This window comes from Lepisosteus oculatus, chromosome 23, assembly GCF_040954835.1.
Source record: "Lepisosteus oculatus isolate fLepOcu1 chromosome 23, fLepOcu1.hap2, whole genome shotgun sequence".
In the NCBI taxonomy this organism is placed as follows: Eukaryota; Metazoa; Chordata; class Actinopteri; order Semionotiformes; family Lepisosteidae; genus Lepisosteus; species Lepisosteus oculatus.
The window spans coordinates 830,136-857,743 of NC_090718.1; the positions used below are offsets into that span (position 1 = coordinate 830,136).

At 59.7% G+C, this 27,608-nt stretch overlaps 3 protein-coding genes across 4 annotated transcripts in view; 2 read left to right on the forward strand and 1 right to left on the reverse strand.

Annotated features, from left to right (window-relative positions):
• LOC138224561 (uncharacterized) overlaps positions 1-27,608 on the reverse strand; it is a 277,799-nt gene that overhangs the window by 66,555 nt on the left and 183,636 nt on the right. The window lies entirely within an intron of this gene.
• On the forward strand, positions 193-11,079 carry LOC138224825 (protein shisa-7). Its single transcript, XM_069182918.1, is given in 6 exon segments — positions 193-2,615; positions 3,186-3,340; positions 6,015-6,080; positions 8,437-8,625; positions 10,139-10,306; positions 10,309-11,079. Coding segments are annotated over 6 exon segments (1,845 nt in total). The 5' UTR covers positions 193-1,974; the 3' UTR covers positions 10,935-11,079.
• On the forward strand, positions 19,624-27,371 carry LOC138224803 (zinc finger protein 865). The gene is made up of 2 exons (XM_069182870.1): positions 19,624-20,087; positions 22,585-27,371. Exon 2 carries the CDS (start codon positions 22,778-22,780, stop codon positions 27,275-27,277), a length of 4,500 nt encoding a protein of 1,499 aa, XP_069038971.1. The 5' UTR covers positions 19,624-20,087; positions 22,585-22,777; the 3' UTR covers positions 27,278-27,371.

Here is a 27,608-nt window from a genome sequence, read left to right on the forward strand (position 1 = left end):
GTCTCTCCATCAGCCAATCAGACAGCATCTGCGCCGCCAGCTGCAGTTCCCCTGCCGAGCCTGAGCCACGCGAGGGGGCGCTGTTTCTCGGCCCAAAGCGTCGTTATTCCTTCTCTCTGGGACACGCTGTTACGGGAGTTACGCTGCCGCTGAGTTCGGAAGTAGCGCACTGCAAATTCTTGCAAACCCCTTGACGTCTCCTTCATCGGCGTGGGACGTTCCGGGTTGGTGTCACTGGGCAGGGAGATGGTCAGTCCAGCGGCCCGCTGAAGACTGGTTCTTTACCGATTCATTGATAGCCCAGCCCGTCAGAGGAGCAGTCTGCGGCTGTCTTCACCGATACAGCGGTGAGATCTGGGATACCGGGAGCAGCCCAGAGGCTGGATGACCGGGATCATATTGTAGCCGGTCTGTCGCTGCGGATTCCTGGGATCCTCTCCTTCGGGATGGGTCCCGCTGTCCTCCTTGTCGTTTCCAGAGCGCCGAGCGGCGAGGAGTCCAGAGAGAGGACTGCCCTGCCCCCTCGGGGTCCCGCGAGCCCTTGAGCGCGGACTGCGGGAATCGGGAGCAATCCGGGATAGTCCCGCCCCGAGACAGGAGAGGAGACGGGTCTCTCGGCATCGCCGCTCCTCGCCCACCAATGGGCCCTGCCGCGACGCTCACGGGTATCGGAGGGCGCTCGGGCCCACGTGCTGGGGTTTAACAGCAGGGGCTCCCCTGTTTCTCCGAGCTGAGGGCGCCTGTGTCCAGTTCTCTCTCTCGGCACCCCCGCCGGTCGGCACGCGCAGTTCACAGACACGTTTACAGCACCAGGTCCTGAGGGACGGAGCTTCGCGTGGGGCCACAAGGGGGGACCAGTTTTACAACAACATTCATTTTTCTTTATTTAGACGGGTTCCCCACACACACACTCACGCACGTGCACGCCCCTCAGTGCACTCACGAGCACGCCCCTTAGTGCACTCACATTCACACCTTACAATACACTCATGAGCACACCCCTTAGTGGACTCACGAGCACGCCCCTCAGTGCACTCACACACGTGCACACCCCTTAGTGGACTCACGAGCACGCCCCTTAGTGCACTCACACACGTGCACACCCCTTAGTGGACTCACGAGCACGCCCCTTAGTGCACTCACACACGTGCACGCCCCTGAATACACTCACGTGCACGCCCCTGAATACACTCATGTGCACGCCCCTTAGTGCACTCACACACGTGCACGCCCCTCGTTACACACTCAGGTGCCTCTGACGCTCTGTTAAAGTTTACACCGACTCCTGAAGTTTACAGCGGGCTTCTCCACCCAACACGCCACCCCTGCCCCTCCTGGAGCCCGGGGCTTCGGAGAGCCGCAACGTTTACAGGACTTTCCACAGGGAGCCCTGCCCTGTGGAGAGAGCTCAGGTGAGGAGGAGGACGAGGAGGGCGGTCGAGCTGTCCCCCGTACACCTCTTTTTCTCCTCCTTATAAAGAAGAAACTTGAATATCACAGTGCCATCAGCGGCTCGATCACGGTTCCGGAGGGCTGTCTGTCTTCGGCCCCGAGCAGAGGCCTCCCGCCCAGCGACTAGCGGACACGCTGCCCCCTGGTGTTCGGGTCCCGCATCTGCAGCCAGTTCCGCAGCCAGAGACAGGAAGTGGGTGTCGCGCCATTGCTGTTATCTCTGACGGTCGAGGGCTGGAGAAACGGAGATGCCCGGACACAGATAAGGAAGAAGAGACACGAGCGTTCGGATTTCCCGGCAGGGTTTGCCAAACAGCCAGGGGAACTTCTGGACTCCTGAGCTCCAGCCGAGCCTGAAACTTTGACACGCAGAAAAGGTCTCGTTTGCTGCTGCCTTTGCGTTTGTTGTTTTTTTTTCCGTTTTGACCAGAAACCTCAGCGCCTGGAAAAACCCAGAGCTGCTGCCTGCAGCCGCTGCCAGATCCAGTTAAACTGCCATAAAGCCGACCGACCCGTCCCACAATGCACTGCCCCCCGGCCTGCCTCCTCTTCCTCCTGCTGCTGCCCGCCCCGGCCAGGCCGGCGACAGCCACGGAGCGGCCCGGCCCCCCCCGCCGCGGGCCCGCCGCCGCCCCGCCGCCGCCGCCGCCGCCCCGCGACCGGCGCCCCGCCCCGGAGACGCCGCCCCGGCCGCAGGCGCAGGTGCGTCTGGCCGAGAACCTGACGGCGGACGCGCTGAGGCCGCCGCTGGGGGCGGCCCAGGTGGCGCCGCCACAGGACCGCACCGAGCCGGACGTGTGCCGCGGCTACTACGACGTGATGGGCCAGTTCGACGGCACCTTCAACTGCTCCCAGGGCAGCTTCGTGTACTGCTGCGGCACCTGCCACTACCGTTTCTGCTGCCAGCAGCTCAGCCGCCGGCTCAACCAGCAGTCCTGCACCAACTACGACTCCCCCGAGTGGGCCAAGACGCCGCAGTCCACCACGCCGCCGCCCGGCCAGCGGCCCGACCCCGACTTCGACCCGCTGCGCCAGCAGGCCAACAGCACGGTCTACGTCATCGGCGGCGTCATCTCCTTCACGCTGGCCGTGGCCGTGGGCATCAAGGTGGCCTTCCACAAGGCCTCGCGCCGGCCCCGGCACCGCGACATCCACGTGCCCAGGTGGGGCGGCGGGCCGCGCGTCCGGCTGTGTGACCTCCCCCAGTGTCTGATTGTCTGGTTGTCCTCTCCCAGTGTCTGACTGTCCAACTGTGTGACCTCCCCCAGTGTCCAACTGTGTGACCTCCCCCAGTGTCCAGCTGTGTGACCTCTCCCAGTGTCCAACTGTCCGTCCTCCCCCAGTGTCCAGCTGTGTGACCTCCCCCAGTGTCCAGCTGTGTGACCTCTCCCAGTGTCCAACTGTCCGTCCTCACCCAGTGTCCGGCTGTGTGACCTCCCCCAGTGTCCAACTGTGTGACCTCCCCCAGTGTCCAACTGTCCGTCCTCCCCCAGTGTCTGACTGTCTGGTTGTCCTCTTTCAGTGTCCGACTGTCCGGCTGTGTGTCCTCCCCCCAGTGTCCAGCTGTGTGACCTCCCCCAGTGTCTGAGTGTCCGACTGTCCGTCCTCCCCCAGTGAGACTGACAGTGTCTATGTGTTGACACCTCGTGCGATTCCTGGGACAGAACTACAGAAGTGTGGGTACAGCGTGTCTCTGTGTGGGTGACCCTGGGTCGTCTGTCTCCTGTCGTCAGGGCGCTGGTGGATATTCTGCGTCACCAGTCCAGCCCAGTCCAGCAGGGTGAACGGAACAACAGTACGGTTCTGGGCTCCTCCAACACCGACTCCGGGACCAGCCGCCCCCCCAAGAACCTCTACGCCCCCGTCATGCAGAGCAAAGACAACCGCAGTACGTGCTACAGCCGGACACAGGCTCTACAGTTAGATACAGGCAGTACAGTTGGACACAGGCTCTACAGTTAGATACAGACAGTACAGCCGGACACAGGCTCTACAGTTAGATACAGACAGTACAGCCGGACACAGGCTCTACAGTTAGATACAGAAAGTACAGACGGACGCAGACTCTACAGTAAGATACAGACAGTACAGTTGGACACAGGCTCTACAGTTAGATACAGACAGTACAGCCGGACACAGGCTCTACAGTTAGATACAGAAAGTACAGACGGACGCAGACTCTACAGTTAGATACAGGCAGTACAGACGGACGCAGAATCTACAGTTAGATACAGACAGTACAGCCGGACGCAGGCTCTACAGTTAGATACAGGCAGTACAGACGGACGCAGACTCTACAGTTAGATACAGACAGTACAGTTGGACACAGGCTCTACAGTTAGATACAGACAGTACAGCTGGACACAGGCTCTACAGTTAGATACAGACAGTACAGTTGGACACAGGCTCTACAGTTAGATACAGGCAGTACAGCCGGACACAGGCTCTACAGTTAGATACAGGCAGTACAGACGGACACAGGCTCTACAGTTAGATACAGACAGTACAGCCGGACACAGGCTCTACAGTTAGATACAGACAGTACAGCCGGACACAGGCTCTACAGTTAGATACAGACAGTACAGTTGGACACAGGCTCTACAGTTAGATACAGGCAGTACAGCCGGACACAGGCTCTACAGTTAGATACAGGCAGTACAGCCGGACACAGGCTCTACAGTTAGATACAGACAGTAACAGCCGGACACAGGCTCTACAGTTAGATACAGACAGTACAGCCGGACACAGGCTCTACAGTTAGATACATACAGTACAGTTGGACACAGGCTCTACAGTTAGATACAGGCAGTACAGACGGACGCAGACTCTACAGTTAGATACAGACAGTACAGCCGGACACAGGCTCTACAGTTAGATACAGGCAGTACAGACGGACGCAGACTCTACAGTTAGATACAGGCAGTACAGCCGGACACAGGCTCTACAGTTAGATACAGACAGTACAGCCGGACACAGGCTCTACAGTTAGATACAGGCAGTACAGTTGGACACAGGCTCTACAGTTAGATACAGGCAGTACAGACGGACGCAGACTCTACAGTTAGATACAGGCAGTACAGCCGGACGCAGACTCTACAGTTAGATACAGACAGTACAGCCGGACACAGGCTCTACAGTTAGATACAGGCAGTACAGACGGACGCAGACTCTACAGTTAGATACAGGCAGTACAGACGGACGCAGACTCTACAGTTAGATACAGGCAGTACAGACGGACGCAGACTCTACAGTTAGATACAGGCAGTACAGCCGGACGCAGACTCTACAGTTAGATACAGACAGTACAGCCGGACGCAGGCTCTACAGTTAGATACAGGCAGTACAGCCGGACACAGGCTCTACAGTTAGATACAGGCAGTACAGTTGGACACAGGCTCTACAGTTAGATATAGACAGTACAGCCGGACACAGACTCTACAGTTAGATACAGACAGTACAGCCGGACACAGGCTCTACAGTTAGATACAGGCAGTACAGACGGACACAGGCTCTACAGTTAGATACAGACAGTACAGCCGCACACAGGCTCTACAGTTAGATACAGGCAGTACAGCCGGACACAGGCTCTACAGTTAGATACAGGCAGTACAGTTGGACGCAGGCTCTACAGTTAGATACAGGCAGTACAGACGGACGCAGACTCTACAGTTAGATACAGGCAGTACAGACGGACGCAGACTCTACAGTTAGATACAGGCAGTACAGACGGACGCAGACTCTACAGTTAGATACAGGCAGTACAGCCGGACGCAGACTCTACAGTTAGATACAGACAGTACAGCCGGACGCAGGCTCTACAGTTAGATACAGGCAGTACAGCCGGACGCAGGCTCTACAGTTAGATACAGACAGTACAGCCGGACGCAGGCTCTACAGTTAGATACAGGCAGTACAGACGGACGCAGGCTCTACAGTTAGATACAGACAGTACAGCCGGACACAGGCTCTACAGTTAGATACAGGCAGTACAGTCGGACACAGACACTACAGTTAGATACAGACAGTACAGCCGGACACAGGCTCTACAGTTAGATACAGGCAGTACAGTTGGACACAGGCTCTACAGTTAGATACAGGCAGTACAGTCGGACACAGGCTCTACAGTTAGATACAGACAGTACAGCCGGACACAGGCTCTACAGTTAGATACAGACAGTACAGCTGGACACAGGCTCTACAGTTAGATACAGGCAGTACAGCTGGACACAGGCTCTACAGTTAGATACAGGCAGTACAGTCGGACACAGGCTCTACAGTTAGATACAGGCAGTACAGCTGGACACAGGCTCTACAGTTAGATACAGGCAGTACAGTCGGACACAGGCTCTACAGTTAGATACAGGCAGTACAGCTGGACACAGGCACTATAGTTGCACACAGATAGTGCAGGCAGTACAGTTGTACACAAACACTCTAGTCAGATCAAGCCAGTAGTTTTGGATACGGGCAGCACAGTTAGACACAGACAGTAAAATCACACAATCTGAACCAAGCAGTGCAGTGCCTGCTGGGAGCCTGATGGTTGTGTTTTATTTCTCCAGTTGGGAATCTGCACCACAATTTTATCCACCTGTCTGGTTCCAGCCCCAAGCACACAGCTACAATCGGTAAGACAGCACAGACTGCCTGTATCTGTGTGCCGCTGTGTGTCTGCAGTATGTTGCAAGAAATTAGTTTTACTTCTTTATTGTTTTTTAACATTCATTTCATAAACATTATGCATTATGTGTGAGCTGTAGTGTGGTCAGTGTGTGAGCTGTAGTGCGGTCAGTGTATTAACCCTGTGCGGTCAGCGTGTGAGCTGTAGTGTGGTCAGTGTGTGAGCTGTAGTGTGGTCAGTGTATTAACCCTGTGCGGTCAGTGTGTGAGCTGTAGTGTGGTCAGTGTCTGAGCTGTAGTGCGGTCAGTGTATTAACCCTGTGCGGTCAGTGTGTGAGCTGTAGTGCGGTCAGTGTGTGAGCTGTAGTGTGGTCAGTGTATTAACCCTGTGCGGTCAGTGTGTGAGCTGTAGTGCGGTCAGTGTATTAACCCTGTGTGGTCAGTGTCTGAGCTGTAGTGTGGTCAGTGTATTAACCCTGTACGGTCAGTGTCTGAGCTGTAGTGTGGTCAGTGTATTAACCCTGTGCGGTCAGTGTGTGAGCTGTAGTGTGGTCAGTGTATTAACCCTGTGCGGTCAGTGTGTGAGCTGTAGTGCGGTCAGTGTATTAACCCTGTGTGGTCAGTGTGTGAGCTGTAGTGTGGTCAGTGTATTAACCCTGTGTGGTCAGTGTGTGAGCTGTAGTGTGGTCAGTGTATTAACCCTGTGCGGTCAGTGTCTGAGCTGTAGTGTGGTCAGTGTATTAACCCTGTGCGGTCAGTGTGTGAGCTGTAGTGTGGTCAGTGTATTAACCCTGTGTGGTCAGTGTGTGAGCTGTAGTGTGGTCAGTGTGTGAGCTGTAGTGTGGTCAGTGTATTAACCCTGTGCGATCAGCGTGTGAGCTGTAGTGTGGTCAGTGTGTGAGCTGTAGTGTGATCAGTGTATTAACCCTGTGTGGTCAGTGTGTGAGCTGTAGTGTGATCAGTGTATTAACCCTGTGCGGTCAGTGTGTGAGCTGTAGTGTGGTCAGTGTATTAACCCTGTGCGGTCAGTGTCTGAGCTGTAGTGCGGTCAGTGTATTAACCCTGTGTGGTCAGTGTGTGAGCTGTAGTGTGGTCAGTGTATTAACCCTGTGTGGTCAGTGTGTGAGCTGTAGTGTGGTCAGTGTATTAACCCTGTGCGGTCAGTGTGTGAGCTGTAGTGTGGTCAGTGTGTGAGCTGTAGTGCGGTCAGTGTGTGAGCTGTAGTGTGGTCAGTGTATTAACCCTGTGTGGTCAGTGTGTGAGCTGTAGTGTGGTCAGTGTGTGAGCTGTAGTGTGGTCAGTGTATTAACCCTGTGTGGTCAGTGTATTAACCCTGTGCGGTCAGTGTGTGAGCTGTAGTGCGGTCAGTGTATTAACCCTGTGCGGTCAGTGTGTGAGCTGTAGTGTGGTCAGTGTATTAACCCTGTGTGGTCAGTGTGTGAGCTGTAGTGTGGTCAGTGTGTGAGCTGTAGTGCGGTCAGTGTATTAACCCTGTGTGGTCAGTGTGTGAGCTGTAGTGTGGTCAGTGTGTGAGCTGTAGTGTGGTCAGTGTATTAACCCTGTGCGGTCAGTGTGTGAGCTGTAGTGTGGTCAGTATATTAACCCTGTGCGGTCAGTGTGTGAGCTGTAGTGCGGTCAGTGTATTAACCCTGTGTGGTCAGTGTGTGAGCTGTAGTGTGGTCAGTGTGTGAGCTGTAGTGTGGTCAGTGTATTAACCCTGTGCGGTCAGTGTGTGAGCTGTAGTGTGGTCAGTATATTAACCCTGTGCGGTCAGTGTGTGAGCTGTAGTGTGGTCAGTATATTAACCCTGTGCGGTCAGTGTGTGAGCTGTAGTGTGGTCAGTGTATTAACCCTGTGCGGTCAGTGTGTGAGCTGTAGTGTGGTCAGTGTGTGAGCTGTAGTGCGGTCAGTGTATTAACCCTGTGTGGTCAGTGTGTGAGCTGTAGTGTGGTCAGTGTATTAACCCTGTGCGGTCAGTGTGTGAGCTGTAGTGCGGTCAGTGTGTGAGCTGTAGTGTGGTCAGTGTATTAACCCTGTGTGGTCAGTGTGTGAGCTGTAGTGTGGTCAGTGTATTAACCCTGTACGGTCAGTGTCTGAGCTGTAGTGCGGTCAGTGTATTAACCCTGTGCGGTCAGTGTGTGAGCTGTAGTGTGGTCAGTGTGTGAGCTGTAGTGTGGTCAGTGTATTAACCCTGTGTGGTCAGTGTGTGAGCTGTAGTGTGGTCAGTGTATTAACCCTGTGCGGTCAGTGTGTGAGCTGTAGTGTGGTCAGTGTATTAACCCTGTGTGGTCAGTGTGTGAGCTGTAGTGTGGTCAGTGTATTAACCCTGTGCGGTCAGTGTATTAACCCTGTGCTGCTGTGCAGAGCGTGTGCCGAGGATGAATAACGCCCAGCTGGCCTCCTCAGGGACTCTGCTGTCCAGCAAACACAACAACACCTCCTCCCCGCACCCCTCGTTCTCCCACTCCTTCCACAACCTGGCCCAGCTGCCCCCCTCCTACGAGAGCGCGGTCAAGCCCGAGATCAATCGCTACTGCTCCCTGAAGAGGCTGGGTGAGTCCCTGCGCCTGTGGTCAGTGTCAGACTGTGGTCAGTGTCTGTGTGGTCAGTGTGTCTGTGTGGTCAGTGTCTGTCTGTGGGGTCAGTGAGTGTGTGGTCAGTGTGTCTGTGTGGTCAGTGTGTCTGTGTGGTCAGTGTCTGTCTGCGGGGTCAGTGTGTGTGTGGTCAGTGTCTTTGGGGTCAGTGTGTCTGTGGGGTCAGTGTGTGTGGGGTCAGTGAGTGTGTGTCCGTGGTCAGTGTGTGTGGTCAGTGAGTGTGTGTCAGACTGTGGTCAGTGTGTGTCTGTGGTCAGTGTGTGTGGTCAGTGAGAGTGTGTGTGGTCAGTAAGTGTGGTCAGTGTGTGTGTGGTCGGTGAGTGTGTGTCAGACTGTGGTCAGTGTGTGTCTGTGGTCAGTGTGTGTGGTCAGTGAGTGTGTGTCAGACTGTGGTCAGTGTGTGTCTGTGGTCAGTGTGTGTGGTCAGTGAGTGTCTGTGTGGTCAGTCAGTGTGGTCAGTTAGTGTGTGTGTGGCCAGTCAGTGTGGTCAGTGAGTGTGTGTCAGACTGTGGTCAGTGTGTGTCTGTGGTCAGTGTGTGTGGTCAGTGAGTGTGTGTGTGGTCAGTCTGTGTGGTCAGTGAGTGTCTGTGTGGTCAGTGAGTGTGTGTGTGGTCACTCAGTGTGGTCACTCAGTGTGGTCAGTGAGTGTGTGGTCAGTTAGTGTGTGTGGTTAGTCACTGTGGTCAGTGAGTGTGTGTGTGGTCATTCAGTGTGGTCAGTGAGTGTGTGTGGTCAGTCAGTGTGGTCAGTGAGTGTCTGTGTGGTCAGTCAGTGTGGTCAGTGTGTGTGGTCAGTGAGTGTGTGTGTGGTTAGTCAGTGTGGTCAGTGAGTGTGTGTGTGGTCAGTCAGTGTGGTCAGTGTGTGTGGTCAGTGAGTGTGTGTGTGGTCACTGAGTGTGTGGTCAGTGAGTGTCTGTGTGGTCAGTCTGTGTGGTCAGTGAGTGTGTGGTCAGTGAGTGTGTGTGTGGTCAGTCAGTGTGGTCAGTGAGTGTGTGGTCAGTGAGTGTCTGTGTGGTCAGTCTATGTGGTCAGTGAGTGTGTGGTTAGTGAGTGTGTGTGTGGTCAGTCTGTGTGGTCAGTGAGTGTGTGGTCAGTGAGTGTCTGTGGTCAGTGTGTGTGGTCAGTGAGTGTGTGTGTGGTCAGTCAGTGTGGTCAGTGAGTGTGTGGTCAGTGAGTGTCTGTGTGGTCAGTGAGTGTGGTCAGTGAGTGTGTGGTCAGTGAGTGTGTGTGTGGTCAGTCAGTGTGGTCAGTGAGTGTGTGGTCAGTGAGTGTCTGTGTGGTCAGTGAGTGTGTGGTCAGTGAGTGTGTGTGTGGTCAGTCTGTGTGGTCAGTGAGTGTCTGTGGTCAGTGTGTGTGGTCAGTGAGTGTGGTGTGTGGTCAGTCAGTGTGGTCAGTGAGTGTGTGTGTGGTCAGTCTGTGTGGTCAGTGAGTGTGTGGTCAGTGAGTGTCCCTCTCTCTCTGCCCCCCACACAGAGAAGGACCTGGATGATTATTCGGGGTACTACACCTCCAAGCGGCGCCCCAACAACGCCCCGCCCTCCTTCCACTCCTCCCAGCACCACCTGCACTGGGGGGGCGACTACACCCTGGGGGCGCGGGGCACCCTGCCCCTGCACGCCTCGCGGCCGCGCCTGCACCCCCAGGGCCGCCGCCGACCCCCAACCCCTACCCGCTGCCCCCCGCGGAGCCGCCGCGCCGCGTCATGTCGCAGGAGCAGCTGCTGGCGGGCGAGGGCGGCACGCTGGCCCGCCTGTCCAAGAACCAGCAGCACCAGGCCTGCCGGGCCATGGGCAAGGCCAGCGGGGGCCCCGGGGGGCCCGGCGGGGCCACGCAGACCCTGCGCCGCTCCCAGGAGCGCCTGCTCATGTCGCCGGACCGGCTGGGGGGCCTGGCGGGCCCCGGCGCGGGCACCACGCCCACCCTGCCCCGCCTCGGCCACCCGCAGAAGGCGCAGTCCCAGCAGAACGTGTGCGCAACGCCCTCGCTCGACCGCCACCACATGATCAAGATGAACTCGCACCCCAGCTCGGGCCGGGAGCAGGGCGCGGGGGCGGGCGGCGGCGCGCCGGGCGGGCACGGGGCCATGGCCTGGGGCGAGGGCCCGGCCACCGGCACCCTGGGGGGCCACAGCGCCCGGCGCATGGCCTTCGCCGCCAAGAGGCAGAACACCATCGAGCAGCTGCACTTCATCCCCGGGGGCGGGGGCGGGGGCGGGGGGGGCGGGGCGCAGGGCCTGCGCACTGGGAGCAAGAATGAGGTGACAGTGTGAGGGGGGGGGGAGATCGCCAGGGGGGGCAGGAGAGGCGATTCTCCGGGTGTCTAAACCTGACCAGTCTGCCATATACTTCTACTGAACCTGCCATACAACTGAGAGAGAGGAGAGAGAGAGGAGAGAGAGAGGGGAGAGATGGGAGAGAGGGGGGAGAGGGGAGAGAGAGAGGAGAGAGAGGAGAGAGACAGGAGAGAGATGGGAGAGAGAGAGGGGAGAGAGGGGGGAGAGAGGAGAGAGAGAGGAGAGAGGAGAGAGAGAGGAGAGAGAGGGGGGAGACAGGAGAGAGAGGGGAGAGACAGGAGAGAGGGGGGACAGAGAGAGGAGAGAGAGGGGAGAGAGGGGAGAGAGAGACAGGAGAGAGAGGGGGAGAGGGGAGAGAGAGGAGAGAGAGAGGAGAGAGAGGGGGGAGAGAGAGGGGGGAGAGAGAGAGGAGAGAGAGAGGAGAGAGAGGGGGGAGAGAGACAGGAGAGAGAGGGGGGAGAGAGAGGAGAGAGATGGGAGAGAGAGAGGAGAGAGAGGGGGGAGAGAGGAGAGAAAGAGGGGAGAGGGGGGAGAGAGAGAGGAGAGAGATGGGAGAGAGAGAGAGGAGAGAGGAGAGAGGAGAGAGAGAGGGGAGAGAGAGAGGAGAGAGATGGGGGGAGAGAGGAGAGAGAGGAGAGAGATAGGAGAGAGATGGGAGAGAGAGAGGAGAGAGAGAGGGGAGAGGGGGGAGAGAGAGAGGAGAGAGATGGGAGAGAGAGGAGAGAGAGAGGGAAGAGAGAGGTGAAGACAGGAAAAACAAACCTTTTGTTCACATTCGTTCGCGTGTTTTTTTTGTCAAATCGATTTCTAAGCAGATCTATTGAGCCATATTCCGCCAGCGGAGAGCAAGGGAGGGCTGTCCGGCAAACCAGGGGCGGGGGGGGCCGGGCGAGGACAGGAGGGGGGCTGGACACACACAATCTCATACCTCTCGGGGATCGCCGATTGGGCAGGACAGCTGCCCTCCACGCACTGATTGGTTGACGCAGTTGCCAGTCATCCCTGGCTGGGACTTGTCCGCGGGTTTGATTGGGCGAGACATCTGCCTGTCAGGCGCTGCCTGTGCTGATTGGACTAGAGTGTACCGACTGGACTCGCTGGACCGGCGTTCGGGTATGAGCAAGGAATCTGAGTGGAAGAGAAGAGCTCTGGGGGACCTTTTTGTCATGGGCTTGGTGTGGCTCTGTCACACTCTGGACAGATCAGACGGGAGACGATTCCAGCGGCCAGTCGCTGGTTTCAGGGAATCTGATCGGACACGGCGCCGGAGAGCAGGACAGTGATCAGACACTGCCGCTGCCCCAGTGACCTGGTCAGCAGAACGTGTACGGTGCGATCCGGCGATTGGACGACGCGGCTGTCCGTTACAGCCCTCTGGAGCCCCGATTGGATGACACGGCTGTCCGTCACAGCCCTCCGGAGCCCCGATTGGACGGGGGTTTGAGCGGGTCGTGCCAGTGGCCGGACACTTGCACCTGATTGGACGGAGCTGCCCCGATCCTGCTGTCCGGGGGAGCTGATTGGACGAGGACTGGACAGCGTGAGTGTGACACTGTTTGCGCCGCTCAGCGCGGGTGCCGGTTTCTGCCCCCCTAAGACTCAGACTGACTCCTCCCCTTCCAGCAGGGGCCCCCGCCATGCTGGAGGGGTGTGGGGGTGTCCTCACGCAGCACAACCAAGGGCTAACACCCCAACTGTATAGGTACCCTGCATTTTCCACACACCCCTGTTTTCCATTTGGTACGGCCCAAGCAGTGTGATGTAGACTGTTCGTGGATGAGCCCATTCGACATGGGTAGGGGGGGGGAGCTCTGGCTGTCTTCTGCAGGGGACAGGCGTCCATCAGAGGGGAGAGTTTGGAGCTGCCCCCCCACCCCCCCCAACAGCGCAGATGGGCCAAGACTCGGATCACCAGCGTGTCTCAGACTCCGCGCGCCCGTCTCCCCTGCTGCAGCTTCAGCCTTGTTGTAACAGAGCCATGAAGAGTGGCTGTGGGTGGGGTTGGGGGGATTTCGGAAGGGTCCCCCTGTAAGAGGATCTCCATTCGGCCCCTCAAGCCCTTTGCCCTCATCCCCTCGGGGTGGAACGGCTGTTCCAGACACCCGCCACTCTCTGTGTAAAGAAGTGCCTCCCGTTCCCCCCCCCTCCCGTCCTTAATCTCCTCCCGTGGTCGAGAGCTCGCTGGAGGAGAGGCGAGGGACCAGCTCCCCCCGCAGAGAAGACGCAGGAGGAAGAGCTGGGGGAGAAGAGAAAGAGGGCTCACATGCCTGGAATGGCCCGAGGCGTCCTGACCGAGACGCGCAGGGAGCAAGTGCCCGGGCCGAGTCCGGGGACCCGATTGGACGAGGGGTCCGCCGCTCGCCTCTCTCCGAGGACGGGATTGGCGCGGGCTTGCTGAGCAACTGGGCGGGCCGGCCGTCAGGGACCGCGCAACCAGCCAACCAGCTTCCTCCCTCTCCGTCTCCCTCCCGCCCCCTCGGCTGCTACCAGAAAGAGGATTGGCCGAAGGGATTCAGAAGAGGCGGGATTTCTGAACAGACAATCTTCCTGCACATTTTATGATGCTTACTTGTTCGTTATGGTCATTATTCTAATTCTAATTATTCTTCTTATTATTATTCATTACTAATATCATTCTGTTTAATTATTCTAATTATTATTATGGTTTTCATGTGGAATTTGGTTTTTAAATGTCCTGGTTTTAAATATTTGACTTTCTGATGAATTTTAATCTTTGTATCAAGAGCAAGCAAACAAAAAAAAAATTGGCTTGATGATGTCATGGCCGGGGTGACGATGTCACCCGGCCGACTGGATGATGTCACAGTGCGTGTGCATGTGTGTGTGTGCGTGTCGGAGACGGGGATATTGTGTTATGGAGGCCGAGCTGTAGGATCACAGCCCTGCTCTGGTGAGGATGAAGACAAGATAGTTTGAATTCAGCAGCAGGCATCTGTAAACAATCCCATCTGTAAGCATGGGCCAGTAACACCGAGCCACAGGTCTCAGCAGGTGAGATTTCCAGACCTCCCACAGGGTTGTCAGTGTGTGTTTGTGTTTCTTCGAGTGTGAGTGTATTATGCGTGGGTGTCAGGGATCTGTGTCTGTGGTTGTGTGTGTGTATCAGTGATCGTGTATCGGTGGTTGTGTGGTTGTGTCTGGCTCTGCAGTGAGCAGGAGGAGGTGTATCAGTGGTTGTGTGTGTGTCAGTGGTTGTGTGGTTGTGTCTGGCTCTGCAGTGAACGGGAGAGGTGTGTCTCTGTGGCTGTGTGTGTCAGTGGTTGTGTGGTTATGTCTGGCTCTGCAGTGAGCAGGGGGTGTGTCTCTGTGGTTGTGTGTGTATCAGTGGTTGTGTGGTTGTCTGGCTCTGCAGTGAACGGGAGAGGTGTGTCTCTGTGGTTGTGTGTGTATCAGTGGTTGTGTGGTTGTGTCTGGCTCTGCAGTGAGCAGGGGAGGTGTGTCTCTGTGGTTGTGTGTATCAGTGGTTGTGTGGTTGTGTCTGGCTCTGCAGTGAGCAGGGTGTGAGGACGACTGCAGTCCTGACAGGCCTCTGACCCAGAGCAGGTTTCTCTTCCCACACTCCTCCTCCAGTCTGCACACCGGTGCGCGCGTGTGCGTGGGGTGCGCGTGTGTGTGTGTGAGAGTCGCTCTCTTCGGCATCTGAAACAGGAGTGGGGTTCGGCTCTCCAGTCGCCACGCTGAGCTCACTCCTCTTTTCAGTCATGTTTCTGGGGGGTGAGGGAGAGGAGGAGGGTAAGATCTGAACGCTCACGTGATGACAGCGAGGCAGACGCCCCGCCGTCCTGCTCGTGAGTCGTCTCGTTAGTCGTCTCGTTAGAGAGAGAGACTCGCAGCAGCTGTCCTGCTCACCTCTCCTCCCACCCTCTGTGTACAGAGCTGCCTCCTGTCTGTCAGAGCCCTCGTACCCCTGTGCAGCAGGGCTGTCCAGGCTGCTTCCCGGAGAATGTCCAGGTCCTAAGAGAGACGTGGGGGATCAGGGTTCGAGGCGCCTGCTCGGCAGAGGGGGGGCAGAGCTGGGAGCTCAGCGGGGGGGCGGGGCTCGTGTTTTCCAGCACGTGAGCCGGGAGGCGCTGGGGGGAGGGGCGTGGCGGGGCCTCCTCCAGGGGGGGCTGTGAGATGCCCTGTCCTGTGGGGGGGCTTCCAGTTCGATTGGTTTCATCCCAGAGAGCAGACTGGGGGGTCACTGCGCCCTCCCCCTCTCCCTCCCCCCACTCAAGAGCGCTCTTTTGTAAAATAATGACCAATTAATAAAAAAGAAAGTTTTTTTAATAAAATCCCTGCTGTGGTGTTGTTGTTAATATAGTTACACCTGTACACACTCACACCTGTAACTACACACACCTATACACACTCACACACCTGTAACTACACACACCTATACACACTCACACCTGTAACTACACACACCTATACACACTCACACACCTGTAACTACACACACCTGTACACACTCACACCTGTAACTACACACACCTGTACACACTCACACACACCTGTAAATACACACACCTGTACACACTAACACACCTGTAACTACACACACCCGTACACACTCACACACCTGTAACTACACACACCTGTCCACACTCACACACACCTGTAACTAAGGCTGCTGCTGGAGGAGGTGTTAGTGTGGCCAGCAGGGGGCGCTCACCCTGTGGTCCATGTGGGTCCTAATGCCCCAGTATAGTGACGGGGACACTAGACTGTAAATAGGCGCCGTCCTTCGGATGAGACGTAAAACCGAGGTCCTGACTCTCTGTGGTCATTAAAAATCCCAGGCCGTTTCTCGAAAAGAGTAGGGGTGTAACCCCGGCGTCCTGGCCAAATTTCCCCATTGGCCCTTACCAATCATGGCCTCCTAATAATCCTCCTCTGTGAATTGGCTTCATTACTCTGCTCTCCTCCCCACTGAGAGCTGGTGTGTGGGGAGCGTTCTGGCGCACTATGGCTGCTGTCACATCATCCAGGTGGGGCTGCACACTGGTGGTGGTGGAGGGGATCCCCATGACCTGTACAGCACTTTGAGTGGAGTGTCCAGAAAAGTGTTATATAAGTGTAAGCAATTATTATAATTATTGGCTACACACACCTGTACACAATGACACACCTGTAAATACACACACCTGTACACACTAACACACCTGTAACTACACACACCCGTCCACACTCACACACCTGTTACTACACACACCTGTATACACTGACACACCTGTAAATACACACACCTGTACACACTGACACACACCTGTACACACTCACATGGATCACTCAGAGTCTTGTGAGGAGGGGCCCCCCTGTGGAAATGCCGCAGCCCTCGGACACAGACAGGGGGTCCCCAGAATCCAGCCCTGCCAGCGCCTGCCTCTCCTGTGAGGAGAACTGTGCTGAGGGTCTCGCTCCCATGCAATCTGGTGAGGGCCGGGGGGAACTGCTGGCGTTGCGGGGTCCTTCTCCCGGCAGCCCCTCGCCGGCCGTGCCCCTGTGCCCCCCGCGATGCTGGCGGAGGCGCCAGCGCAGGCCCTGCCGGTGCCCCCCTCCCCAGCTCTCGCACTGCCCTCCCTCCTCCTCTTCCAGCCCGGCCTCGTCGATGAAGAGCACAGGAGGAGTCAGGAAACGGGACGCGGCGCTCCGGCGGCAGCGGGGGTCCCGAGGGGGCCTTTGGGGATCCCTCCTCTGGTTCCGGGGGGGGAGGGGGGGGCGGCCAAGCACAAGGAGAGGGGCAGCAGGCCGACCTGGGCGGAGTGGGGGCGGGGCTGAGTGGCGGGCGTGGCCAGGGGGCGGGACGGGAGCGCGAGTCTCCTCCTTCTTTGGCGCATGGGGCGGTGCCCAACACTGCCCCGCCCCTCTCCCGGGGCGTGGCCTGTGGGGGCGCCCCGTGTCGGGGCTCCATCAAGTATCCAGGGAGTACTCCACCTGCAGACAGGTACCTCTGTATTTACTGTACCCCTCCTGCAGTCAGATACCTCTGTATTTACTGTACCCCTCCTGCAGTCAGATACCTCTGTATTTACTGCAGCTCTCCTGCAGACAGATACCTCTGTATTTACTGTACCCCTCCTGCAGTCAGATACCTCTGTATTTACTGTACCTCTCCTGCAGACAGATACCTCTGTATTTACTGCAGCTCTCCTGCAGTCAGATACCTCTGTATTTACTGTACCCCTCCTGCAGACAGATACCTCTGTATTTACTGTACCCCTCCTGCAGTCAGATACCTCTGTATTTACTGCAGCTCTCCTGCAGTCAGATACCTCTGTATTTACTGTACCCCTCCTGCAGTCAGATACCTCTGTATTTACTGCAGCTCTCCTGCAGTCAGATACCTCTGTATTTACTGTACCCCTCCTGCAGACAGATACCTCTGTATTTACTGCAGCTCTCCTGCAGTCAGATACCTCTGTATTTACTGTACCCCTCCTGCAGACAGATACCTCTGTATTTACTGTACCCCTCCTGCAGACAGATACCTCTGTATTTACTGTACCCCTCCTGCAGACAGATACCTCTGTATTTACTGTACCCCTCCTGCAGTCAGATACCTCTGTATTTACTGCAGCTCTCCTGCAGACAGATACCTCTGTATTTACTGCAGCTCTCCTGCAGACAGATACCTCTGTATTTACTGTACCCCTCCTGCAGTCAGATACCTCTGTATTTACTGTACCCCTCCTGCAGACAGATACCTCTGTATTTACTGTACCCCTCCTGCAGACAGATACCTCTGTATTTACTGTACCCCTCCTGCAGACAGATACCTCTGTATTTACTGCAGCTCTCCTGCAGACAGATACCTCTGTATTTACAGATACCTCTGTATTTACTGCAGCTCTCCTGCACACAGCTCTGCAGTCGCATGAAGGGTACAGTCGACATTTCACCATCATTAAAAGCAACAGCAGCACCGAACAAAAAAAGAAAATACACCCCACCCGCGCTTTTACTGTTTTTCGGTCGGGCCGAGGACTGCCCGCTAGGGGCCGGGCGGTTAACGGGACTCCGACAGGCCGCCAGCGCCGTTACCGAGCGCTCTCCCCGCCCCCCAGGCAGCGGGCGCTTCCGGTCCTCCCAGCGACCACTGAGCGCAGGGACCACGACTAGAGCGTCCTTCCGCCCTCTCCCCCTCCCCCTTCCCCTTCCCATCTCCCCCGCCGGAGGGCGGGCGGAAGGCAGTGAAGCCCCCACGGGGGCCGCCATTTTGAGGGGCAGCTGCGCCGCACGGAATGGAAGGGAAACCGCGGCCGGCGAGAGAGAAGATGGCTCCGCGGCGCAGTGACGTCACATGCAGCTGCGGAGAGGGCCGTGTGCATAGATGTTGTGTTGCAAATAAGGCGGAAGAGATTTTGTTTAAAATTGTTCTTTTCATCCAGCTAAAATAGCACCCTCTACATTTAAGCACGAGCAGGATTTTGTGTGTGTGTTTTGTCGAGCTCATTAGTAAGCTGCAGATCTGTGAAGTTGTATTGGACGGACTTGCAGCGCTTAGTTTGAAGGCATTTAAAGTTGTTTTTTTCGATTTAAGGATTTTGATATTTTGTCGTATTTAGAGAACATTTGAGGGGGAGCATGTATTTAGAATATATTAGTCATTCTGAGTAAATTTCATAAATTAAAATGGTCCAATAACACTTCCTTTTTTAGTACTTTTAAGATGGAGTTGAATTATTTATTTTAATTCTATGAAATTACAAGCAAGATAACATTTGATATATGTAAAACATAATTTGGTCATAGAATTTACTTCATTATCTCTGGCAGTTGATTGTTTTTTTTCTCTTGTACCTGTTTCTGCTCCTCTAGTTGTATTTGTATTTGTAAATTCTTTATACATCGAACACAGATTTAAAAAGAGAGGGAGCCGTGTGCATCTCTCCCTGAGGACGCTGTAGAAAGGGGTGAGGCTCTTCGGAGATAGTCTCGGCCTTGCCAACAGAGTATCTTCGGATGGAGCATATATAAAAGATAAAAAATGCAATAATAATTATTAGTAAGAACTTGTTCAATTCATATTTTATACCTTCTTGTATCTCCTTTTGGAATGCTATGTTTAGGAATAAAAATGGGAAATTAGTTTGGACAGATGCTGATAGACACTGTCTACAAATAAAGTTAAAGAAATTTCATTTAAGAGCGTTCAGAGATTTTATCCTGTTAAATCGACATTTTCTAGATTTAAACACGAACAAGATGACTTCTGTGTGTTTTGTAACAACGAGAAGGAAGCTTTGTTACATTTGTTTAACTGCATATTTACAAAACTGTTTTGGATAGATTTGCAAAATATTATTGTTACACATTTTTATATTTTGATATACTTTGCGGGATGTAAGATTTTAAAAAACGTATTTATAATTAATCTTGTTCATAGATACCACATACACAGTAATACAAAAATAAATATTTTATTAAGAGTAAAAAGTCTCCTTTTTTTGGAGACGTTTTCTTTTTGTCCTTTGTGTATTATTGGATGTTCGGTAGAATGTTGAAGAAAAACACCCCCAAAGAAATAAACATAATAAAATAAACATCTGTATATTAGTGTGTGTATATACCCCTGTTTGTTGTATTTTCCCTTTTTGTATTTAAATAAAAATATTAAAAACACAATGAAACATCTTCGGACATTTACACCCAGCACACGGCACATCTCGGGCACCGGAAGAGCCGGGCGGACACCCGAGGGTGCGACACCACCCGGAAGCTCTTCTTCCTCCTGCCGGGCGGGGCGGGGGCGCGCGCGCGGGGAGGGGGGGGTCCACGACGGAAGCGGGCGCGCGCGCGCACACACACACACACAGCGGCAGCGCGAGGGACACACAAAACCGACTCGGGCCGCGAAAAAAAAAAAAAAGAGGCCCCACGGAGGGAGACCGAGAGAGCGACCCGGTCCAGACCCGAGCCAGCCGCCGAGCCGAGCCGAAGCGGGCCGAGCCGAGCCGGGCCCGGCCGCCGCCCCGGAGGGACCAGGCCGACGGGACCGAGCCGGACGCGGCCGCTGGCGCCGCCCCCCCGGCGGGAGCTGGGCGCTGCTGACGGGCCGGCGGCGGGCCCGCAGAGGCCCTTTGTCGGCGGGCAGACCGGCCCAGGCCGCGGCTCCCGGACCCGCAGGTAAGCGCCGCCCCCCCGGAGGAACCGCGCCGCGGAGCCCCGAGACCCCCCCACGCCCCCACGCCTGACCGCGGCCGCGCGGGTGTCTCGGCACCTGCCGTGTCCTGTCCGGGCGGCGCTGCTCTGCGGCGCTGTGGAGGGATGCGATCGGTTTTAATCCGCCCCCAGACACGCGTGTGTGTGTGTGTGTCTGTCTGCGCCCTGTGTGTGTGTCTGCTGTGTATGTATGTGATTCTGTGTGTCTGCTGTGTTTGTGTGTGTGTGACTGTGTGTGTCTGCGCCCTGTGTGTGTGTGATTGTGTGTGTGATAGCGTGTTTCTGCGCCCTGTGTGTGTGTGATTGTGTCTGTGCCCTGTGTGTGTGTCTGCTGTGTATGTATGTGATTGTGTGTGTCTGCTGTGATTGTGTGTGTGTGATAGCGTGTTTCTGCGCCCTGTGTGTGTGCGATAGTGTGTTTCTGCGCCCTGTGTGTGTGTGATTGTGTCTGTGCCCTGTGTGTGTGTCTGCTGTGTATGTATGTGATTGTGTGTGTCTGCTGTGTTTGTGGCATGTCTGCTGTGTATGTGTGTCTGTGCCCTGTGCGTGTCTGCTGTGTATGTGTGTTTGTATGTGTGTCTGCTGTGTTTGTGTGTGTGTTTCTGCGTGTTGTGTGTGTGATTGTGCGTCTGCTGTGTGTGTGTGTGATTGTGCGTCTGCTGTGTATGTGTGTGTTTGTGTGTGTGTTTCTGTGTGATGCTGTGTCTGCGTGCTGTGTGTGTGTTTCTGTGTGATGCTGTGTCTGCGTGCTGTGTGTGTGTGTCTGCGTGATGCTGTGTCTGCGTGCTGTGTGTGTGTCTGCGTGCTGTGTGTGTGTATGTGTGTGATGCTGTGTGTGTGTATGTGTGTGATGTTGTGTCTGCGTGCTGTGTGTGTGTATGTGTGTGATGCTGTGTGTGTGTATGTGTGTGATGTTGTGTCTGCGTGCTGTGTGTGGATGTGTGTGATGGTGTGTCTGCGTGCTGTGTGTGTGTTTCTGTGTGATGGTGTGTCTGCGTGCTGTGTGTGTGTATGTGTGTGATGTTGTGTCTGCGTGCTGTGTGTGTGTATGTGTGTGATGTTGTGTCTGCGTGCTGTGTGTGTATGTGTGTGATGCTGTGTCTGCGTGCTGTTGTGTGTGTTTCTGTGTGATGCTGTGTCTTCGTGCTGTTGTGTGTGTTTCTGTGTGATGCTGTGTCTGCGTGCTGTGTGTGTGTTTCTGTGTGTGTGTGTCTGCGTGCTGTGTGTGTGTTTCTGTGTGATGCTGTGTCTGCGTGCTGTGTGTGTGTATGTGTGTGATGCTGTGTCTGCGTGCTGTTGTGTGTTTCTGTGTGATGCTGTGTCTGCGTGCTGTGTGTGTGTGATGTTGTGTCTGCGTGCTGTGTGTGTTTCTGTGTGATGTTGTGTCTGTGTGCTGTGTGTGATGTTGTGTCTGCGTGCTGTGTGTGTGTTTCTGTGTGATGTTGTGTCTGCGTGCTGTGTGTGTGTTTCTGTGTGATGCTGTGTCTGCGTGCTGTGTGTGTGTTTCTGTGTGATGCTGTGTCTGCGTGCTGTGTGTGTGTGTCTGCGTGATGCTGTGTCTGCGTGCTGTGTGTGTGTCTGCGTGCTGTGTGTGTGTATGTGTGTGATGCTGTGTGTGTGTATGTGTGTGATGTTGTGTCTGCGTGCTGTGTGTGTGTATGTGTGTGATGCTGTGTGTGTGTATGTGTGTGATGTTGTGTCTGCGTGCTGTGTGTGGATGTGTGTGATGGTGTGTCTGCGTGCTGTGTGTGTGTTTCTGTGTGATGTTGTGTCTGCGTGCTGTGTGTGTGTATGTGTGTGATGTTGTGTCTGCGTGCTGTGTGTGGATGTGTGTGATGCTGTGTCTGCGTGCTGTGTGTGTGGATGTGTGTGATGCTGTGTCTGCGTGCTGTGTGTGTGTGTGATGTGTCTGCATGCTGTGTGTGTGTATGTGTGTGATGTTGTGTTTGCGTGCTGTGTGTGTGTTTCTGTGTGATGTTGTGTTTGCGTGCTGTGTGTGTGTTTCTGTGTGATGCTGTGTCTGTGTGCTGTGTGTGTGTATGTGTGTGATGTTGTGTGTGTGTTTCCTCCCTGCCTGCCTGTGTTGAGGCTCAGAGTCTGGCTGTGGCGCCGGGCTCAGCAGGCGCTGGGTCGATCCCCGGGGTGCTGTCTGTGTGGAGTCTGCGCCCTGGGGTGGGGGTGGGTCCCGTCCGGGGCGAACCGCTGCTAGCGCCCGTTGCATGCTGGGACGGGCCCCGGTGTGGCGGTGACCTCCTGCCTGCAGTCGTCGGGAGTGAGGGCCACAGCCGGACAGCGTGTTCCACCCACCCGCCCCCCTCTGCGTGCAGTGGAGCCTCCTGTCCCGGCCGGACAGTGGGACCTGCCCAGTGGGCCGGGCTGTGTTCCAGTCCTGGACGACGGCTCCGGTGAGGCGGGGGTGAGTGCGCCACTGCGCCTCTGAGCTCCCGGTTTCTCTCGGCAGATCCCGAGGCCCCGGAGCAGGCCGGAGCAGCGGGGCGGCGCGGAGACGCAGCAGCGGGAGAGAATCGCACGCGAGAGCGAGCCAGCGGGCGGGCCGCGCGCCCTGACCCCGCCCGGACCGGCCCGGAGCTCCGCCGCGGGGCAGGGGCGCGCCGCCCGGGACGAGCCCCTCCAGCGGCGCTCCTGAGCCCCGGATGGAGAGCGGGGGTGGCGGCCGCTCGGCGGCGGCGGGGGGAGGCGGCGGCGGCGGCGGCGCCGCGGCGGGGACCAGCCAGGGCCGGACCTCCTCCGGCGGGGGGGGCTCCTCGGGCCGGGGGGCCGGGCCGGGACTCGGCGGCGGGATCATCATCTCCACCTCCAGCGCCGGGGCGGGCGTGGGGCTGGGGGGCCTGGCCCCGCCCGCCTCCGCCGTGCCCTCGGTGAGCGACTGGGAGATGTTCCAGTTCGGGAAGTACCCCATGGACATCCTGGAGATGCTGAGCGGCCACCAGGCGCACCCCTTCAAGGCCAGCCTGGGGCTGGAGAGGCAGCTGCAGCACCAGCAGCAGGTGCAGCAGCTCCAGCAGCAGCAGCTCCAGCAGCAGCAGCAGCAGCAGCACCAGCAGCAGGCCGAGGCCTCGGGGGCCCTGCTGTCGGGCCTGGGGCTGGGCCCCCTGCAGGCCTCGCGGGGCAGCCCCTTCGCCGACTCCCCCTCCCTCTTCGCCAAGATGGCCGCCCCGCCCCCGCCCCTGCCCCCGCCGGCGGCCGCGCAGGGCTCGCGCAAGGCGGGCAAGATGGCGGCGGCGGCGGCGGGGGCAGGGGCGGCCGGCGGGTACCCCCAGTTCCTCCGCTCCTTCCAGCCGGCGGAGGCGGCGCTGGTGCAGGAGCAGCTGCACCCGGCGCTGGGCCACGCCGGGGCGGGGCGCTTCGAGCACTTCGTGGGGGCGGGCGGGGGCGGGGGCGGCGGCGGGGGGGCGGGGCTGGTCTCGGCCCCGCCCCCGCCGCTGCACCCCGGCCTGGCCGTGCCCCAGGCCTCGCCGGGGGCCCCCTCCTCCTCCTCCCCCTCGCCCTCCGGCTCGGCCGCCAGCTCCAGCGCCGCCCCCAGCAGCACCAGCAGCAGCGTGGCCTCCCTGGGGCACCAGCTGGTCGGGGCGCAGCCCGACGCCCGCAGCCTCCACCAGCAGTTCAGCTGCATGCTGGCCGCCAACCAGTACTTCCTGTCCGGCGTGCCGGCCAACGCCAGCCTGGAGCAGTTCCTGGTCCAGCAGGGCACCAACCACCACCTGGGCCTGGGCCTGGGGCCGGCGGCCGGGGACGGGGGTCCGGGGCTGGCCGCGCCCCCGGCTCTGCACCACGGCCACCCCGCGCCCCAGCAGCAGCCCCAGCAGCCCCAGCAGCAGCAGCAGCAGCAGCAGCAGCAGCTCCAGCCCCACGGCCTCTCCCACGGCCACGCCCACTCCCACGGCCACGCCCTGCCCCACGGCCACGCCCACCACGCCCCGCCCCACGGCCTGCACCCGGGCCCCCAGCCCTCCCCGCTGGGCGGCTTCGACTTCCAGGGCATCCCGGTGCTCTCCTCCAACCAACTGGCCTCGCTCATCCAGCAGGAGGCCGGCCTGCCCCTGCCCCTGCCCCTGCACCTGCCCCTGCCCAAGGACGAGCCCAAGGCGGACAGCGGCGGGGGCGGCCGGCGCAAGAAGGCCATGGCGGGGTACCTGCCGCAGCGCAAGGCGGAGGGCGGGGCCCACGGTGACCCCGGCACCGGCGGAGCCCATGGTGACGGCGGCTCCGCGCTGCAGGGGCTGGGCGCCGACCCCTCGGGCCTGCTCTCCTCCTCCTCCGCCTCCTCCTCCTCCTCCGTGGTGTCCTCCTCCTCCGCGCCCTCCTCCTCCTCCTCCTCCGCGGCGGCGGCGGCCGTCCTGGTGCCCAACGGCGGGGGGCCGCCCCTGGTGCCCAAGGCCGAGAGCCTGGGGGGCGCCCAGCCCGAGCCCGAGCCCCTGTACCACTGCGGCGAGTGCGGCAAGACCTTCACCCACCTGTCCAGCCTGCGCCGGCACCTGCGCAGCCACGGCCTGGCCGGGGGGGCCGGCCCGGGCGACGCCAGCGCCCCCCACTCCACCCAGGACCTGGCCAGCCCCCCCGCGCCCGCGCCGCCGCCGCCGCCGCCCGCCCACCCCGCGCCCACCTCGTCCTCCTCCTGCTCCAGCCCCGAGAAGACGCACCGCTGCCCCGAGTGCGGCAAGGGCTTCAAGAAGCGCGGCCACCTGCTGCAGCACGGCGTCATCCACTCGGGCGCCCGGCCCTTCGCCTGCGCCGTGTGCCAGCGCGCCTTCAACCGCCGCGAGTCGCTGACCCGCCACGAGAAGATCCACGAGGACAAGCCCTACCGCTGCCCCGCCTGCGGCCGCTGCTTCCGCGAGTCCACCTCCCTGCTCAACCACGCCGCCTCGGGCTCCTGCGGCAAGCCCGGCCGGGGGGCGCGCGCCAAGGCGGCGGCGGCGGCGGCGGCGGCGGGCGCCGAGCTCACCATCGGCAGCGACGGCCGCTACGGCAGGAAGCCCGAGAAGGCCCGCGCGGACTTCGCCCCCGGGCCCGCGGCCGGCGCGGCGGGGCTGGCCTACGGCAAGGTGGAGGAGGAGGAGGCCGAGGAAGAGGAGGCGGCGGAGGACAAGGCCGGCCTGGCCTGCGAGGTGCTGTTCCAGCAGAGCCGCGCCGCCGCCAAGCTGGAGGGCAAGCTGGGCCCGGACTTCCCGCGCGGCCGCTACCAGGACTTCCGCGCCGACTACAAGCGCCCCCCGGCCGCCGCCGCCCCCTGCTTCCCCGGGGAGCCCCTGTGCGGGGGCGCGGGGCCCGCCCTGCGGAAGGCCCCCCTGGCGCCCACCCTGCACCCCCACCCGCACCCCCAGGGGCAGGGCCAGCCGCCACACCTGCCCCTGTCCTCGCTGCTGGACGAGGCCGAGGACGACGTCACCAGCTCGGTCAACAGCGCCATCTCGGCCATCGCGGCCGCCGCCGCCGCCTCCTGCCTGCCCGGCGAGCTGGGGGGCGGCCGGGGCGCCGAGGAGCGCCGGGACATCATCGGGGGGCTGCTGGGCAACCTGGGCCTGGGCGCCCTGGGCGTGCCGGCCGGCGGCCCCTCGTCCACCTCGGGGGGCCCGGAGAAGGCCTACCGCGCGGGCGCCGAGGACGGCGGCGGCGGCTCCTGCTCCTCGGCCGCGCCGCCCGCCAAGCCCAAGAGGCCCCGCAAGCCGCGGCCCAAGAAGGAGCCGGGCGCCGGGGGCGAGCCGGGCCGGCGGCGGCCGGGCGGCGCCGAGGGCAGCGAGAGGCTCTTCCTGTGCAGCGTGTGCGGCCGCGGCTTCACCCGCCGCGAGACCCTGCGGCGCCACGACCGCATCCACACGGGCGAGAAGCCGCACCGCTGCCCCGTCTGCGGCAAGCACTTCCGCGAGGCCTTCCACCTGACCAAGCACCGCACCGTGCACAGCGGCGAGAAGAACTACAAGTGCGCCGTCTGCGGCAAGGACTTCGGCTACGCGCAGAGCCTCAAGCGCCACGGCAAGCTGCACCAGAAGGCCGAGTACGCCGAGACGCCGGTGGGGCCGCCGGCGGGGGGCGAGGCCGACCCGGGCGCCGACTCCTACTTCTCCTTCGGGCAGCCGGACAAGCCTCAGCCCGCCGCCGCCGCCGCCGCCGCGCCCCGGCTGTACACCTGCGCCATCTGCTGGAAGTCCTTCCGGCACCACTTCCACCTGACGGCGCACCACCAGGCCGTGCACGAGGGCGGCGAGCGGCTCTTCTGCTGCGAGGTGTGCGGCAAGGCCTTCGCCTACGCCAACAGCCTGACGCGGCACCGGCTGGCGCAGCACGGCCTGGCCCGCGCCGGCCCCCGCGCCGCCGCCGCCTCCGCCGTGCCCGCGGCCCCGTCGGAGAGCGAGGCGGCCACCCACGCGCTCCTGCAGCTGGCGCCCCCCGCCCCCGGGGGCCAGCCCGCGCCGGCGCCGCCCGCCGGCTTCCCTCCTCTCTTCTACCTCCCCGACGCCGGCCCCTCGGCCCCCGCGGCCCCGCCGGCCCCGCCCGACAGCACGCAGCTGCCCGCGGTGAAGGGGGAGCCCTCCTGCCCGCTCGCCGGCCCCCCGCCCCTCCACACCGTGCTGCTGCTGCCGGCGCACGCCGAGCCGCCGGGGGGCGCCGCGCAGGCCGGCCGCAGGAAGAGGAGGGCCAAGAGGAAGAGGCGGAAGCAGGCGGAGGGGGGCAGGCCGCCGAGGGGCCGGGCGCGGAGGAGGAGGAGGGCGCAGCTGAGGAGGCAGCGGCTGCGGGCCGCCCTGGACGGCGCGCGGCACAAGCGCTTCCCCTGCCCCTTCTGCCCCCGCACCACGTTCCGCCGCCAGGCCGCGCAGCTGCTGCACCGCGCCGCCCGGCACCCCGCGGGGGCCCCCCGCGCCGCCCGCCGCCGCTGCCCCGTCTGCGGCCACCGCTCCGGCCGCTTCCTGCGCGCGCTGGCGCACCGCGGCCGCCACCTGGCCCAGGGCGCCTTCGCCTGCGCGCGCTGCCCGGCCCGCTTCTGGAACGGCGGCCTGCTGGAGCGGCACGGCGTGGCCTGCCGGGGGGCGGGGGCGGGGGCGCCCCGGAGCAGGCCCGCCCCCTCGCGCCGGGCCCGCGCGGCCCCGAGTCCGGGCGCCAGCCCCGGGGCGGGGCCGGACTGTCGCAGGAAGTGACCTTGGACCCGCCGAGGGCCGGCGGGCTCCTGGATTCTGTCGATGCGGGTCGCGGTCGGGGAGCTGCGCCGGGCCCAGCGGGGGCGGGGGGGGGCGGTCGTAGCGCCAGACTGTGAATCCGGGCCTCCGGGGTCGGAGGTCAGGAGGGGCCCCCCCGCTCAGGCGCAGGGGAGGGGGAGGGGAGATGGCAGGGTCCCCCCGTGACGGGGGGGAGGGGAGGGGGGTTCTGGTTCTGGTTCCGAGCGTTGTGCGCCCCCCCCTCGGACTCCTGGGAAACGGAAAACGAAAGGCGGGCCGCGACGCCGATGTTTTTTAAGACGCTGATTCTGAC

What these genes read in the sequence shown, in the direction of transcription:
- LOC138224803 (XM_069182870.1), top strand. Translation starts at nt 22,778, where the DNA reads ATGGAGAGCGGGGGTGGCGGCCGCTCGGCGGCGGCGGGGGGAGGCGGC.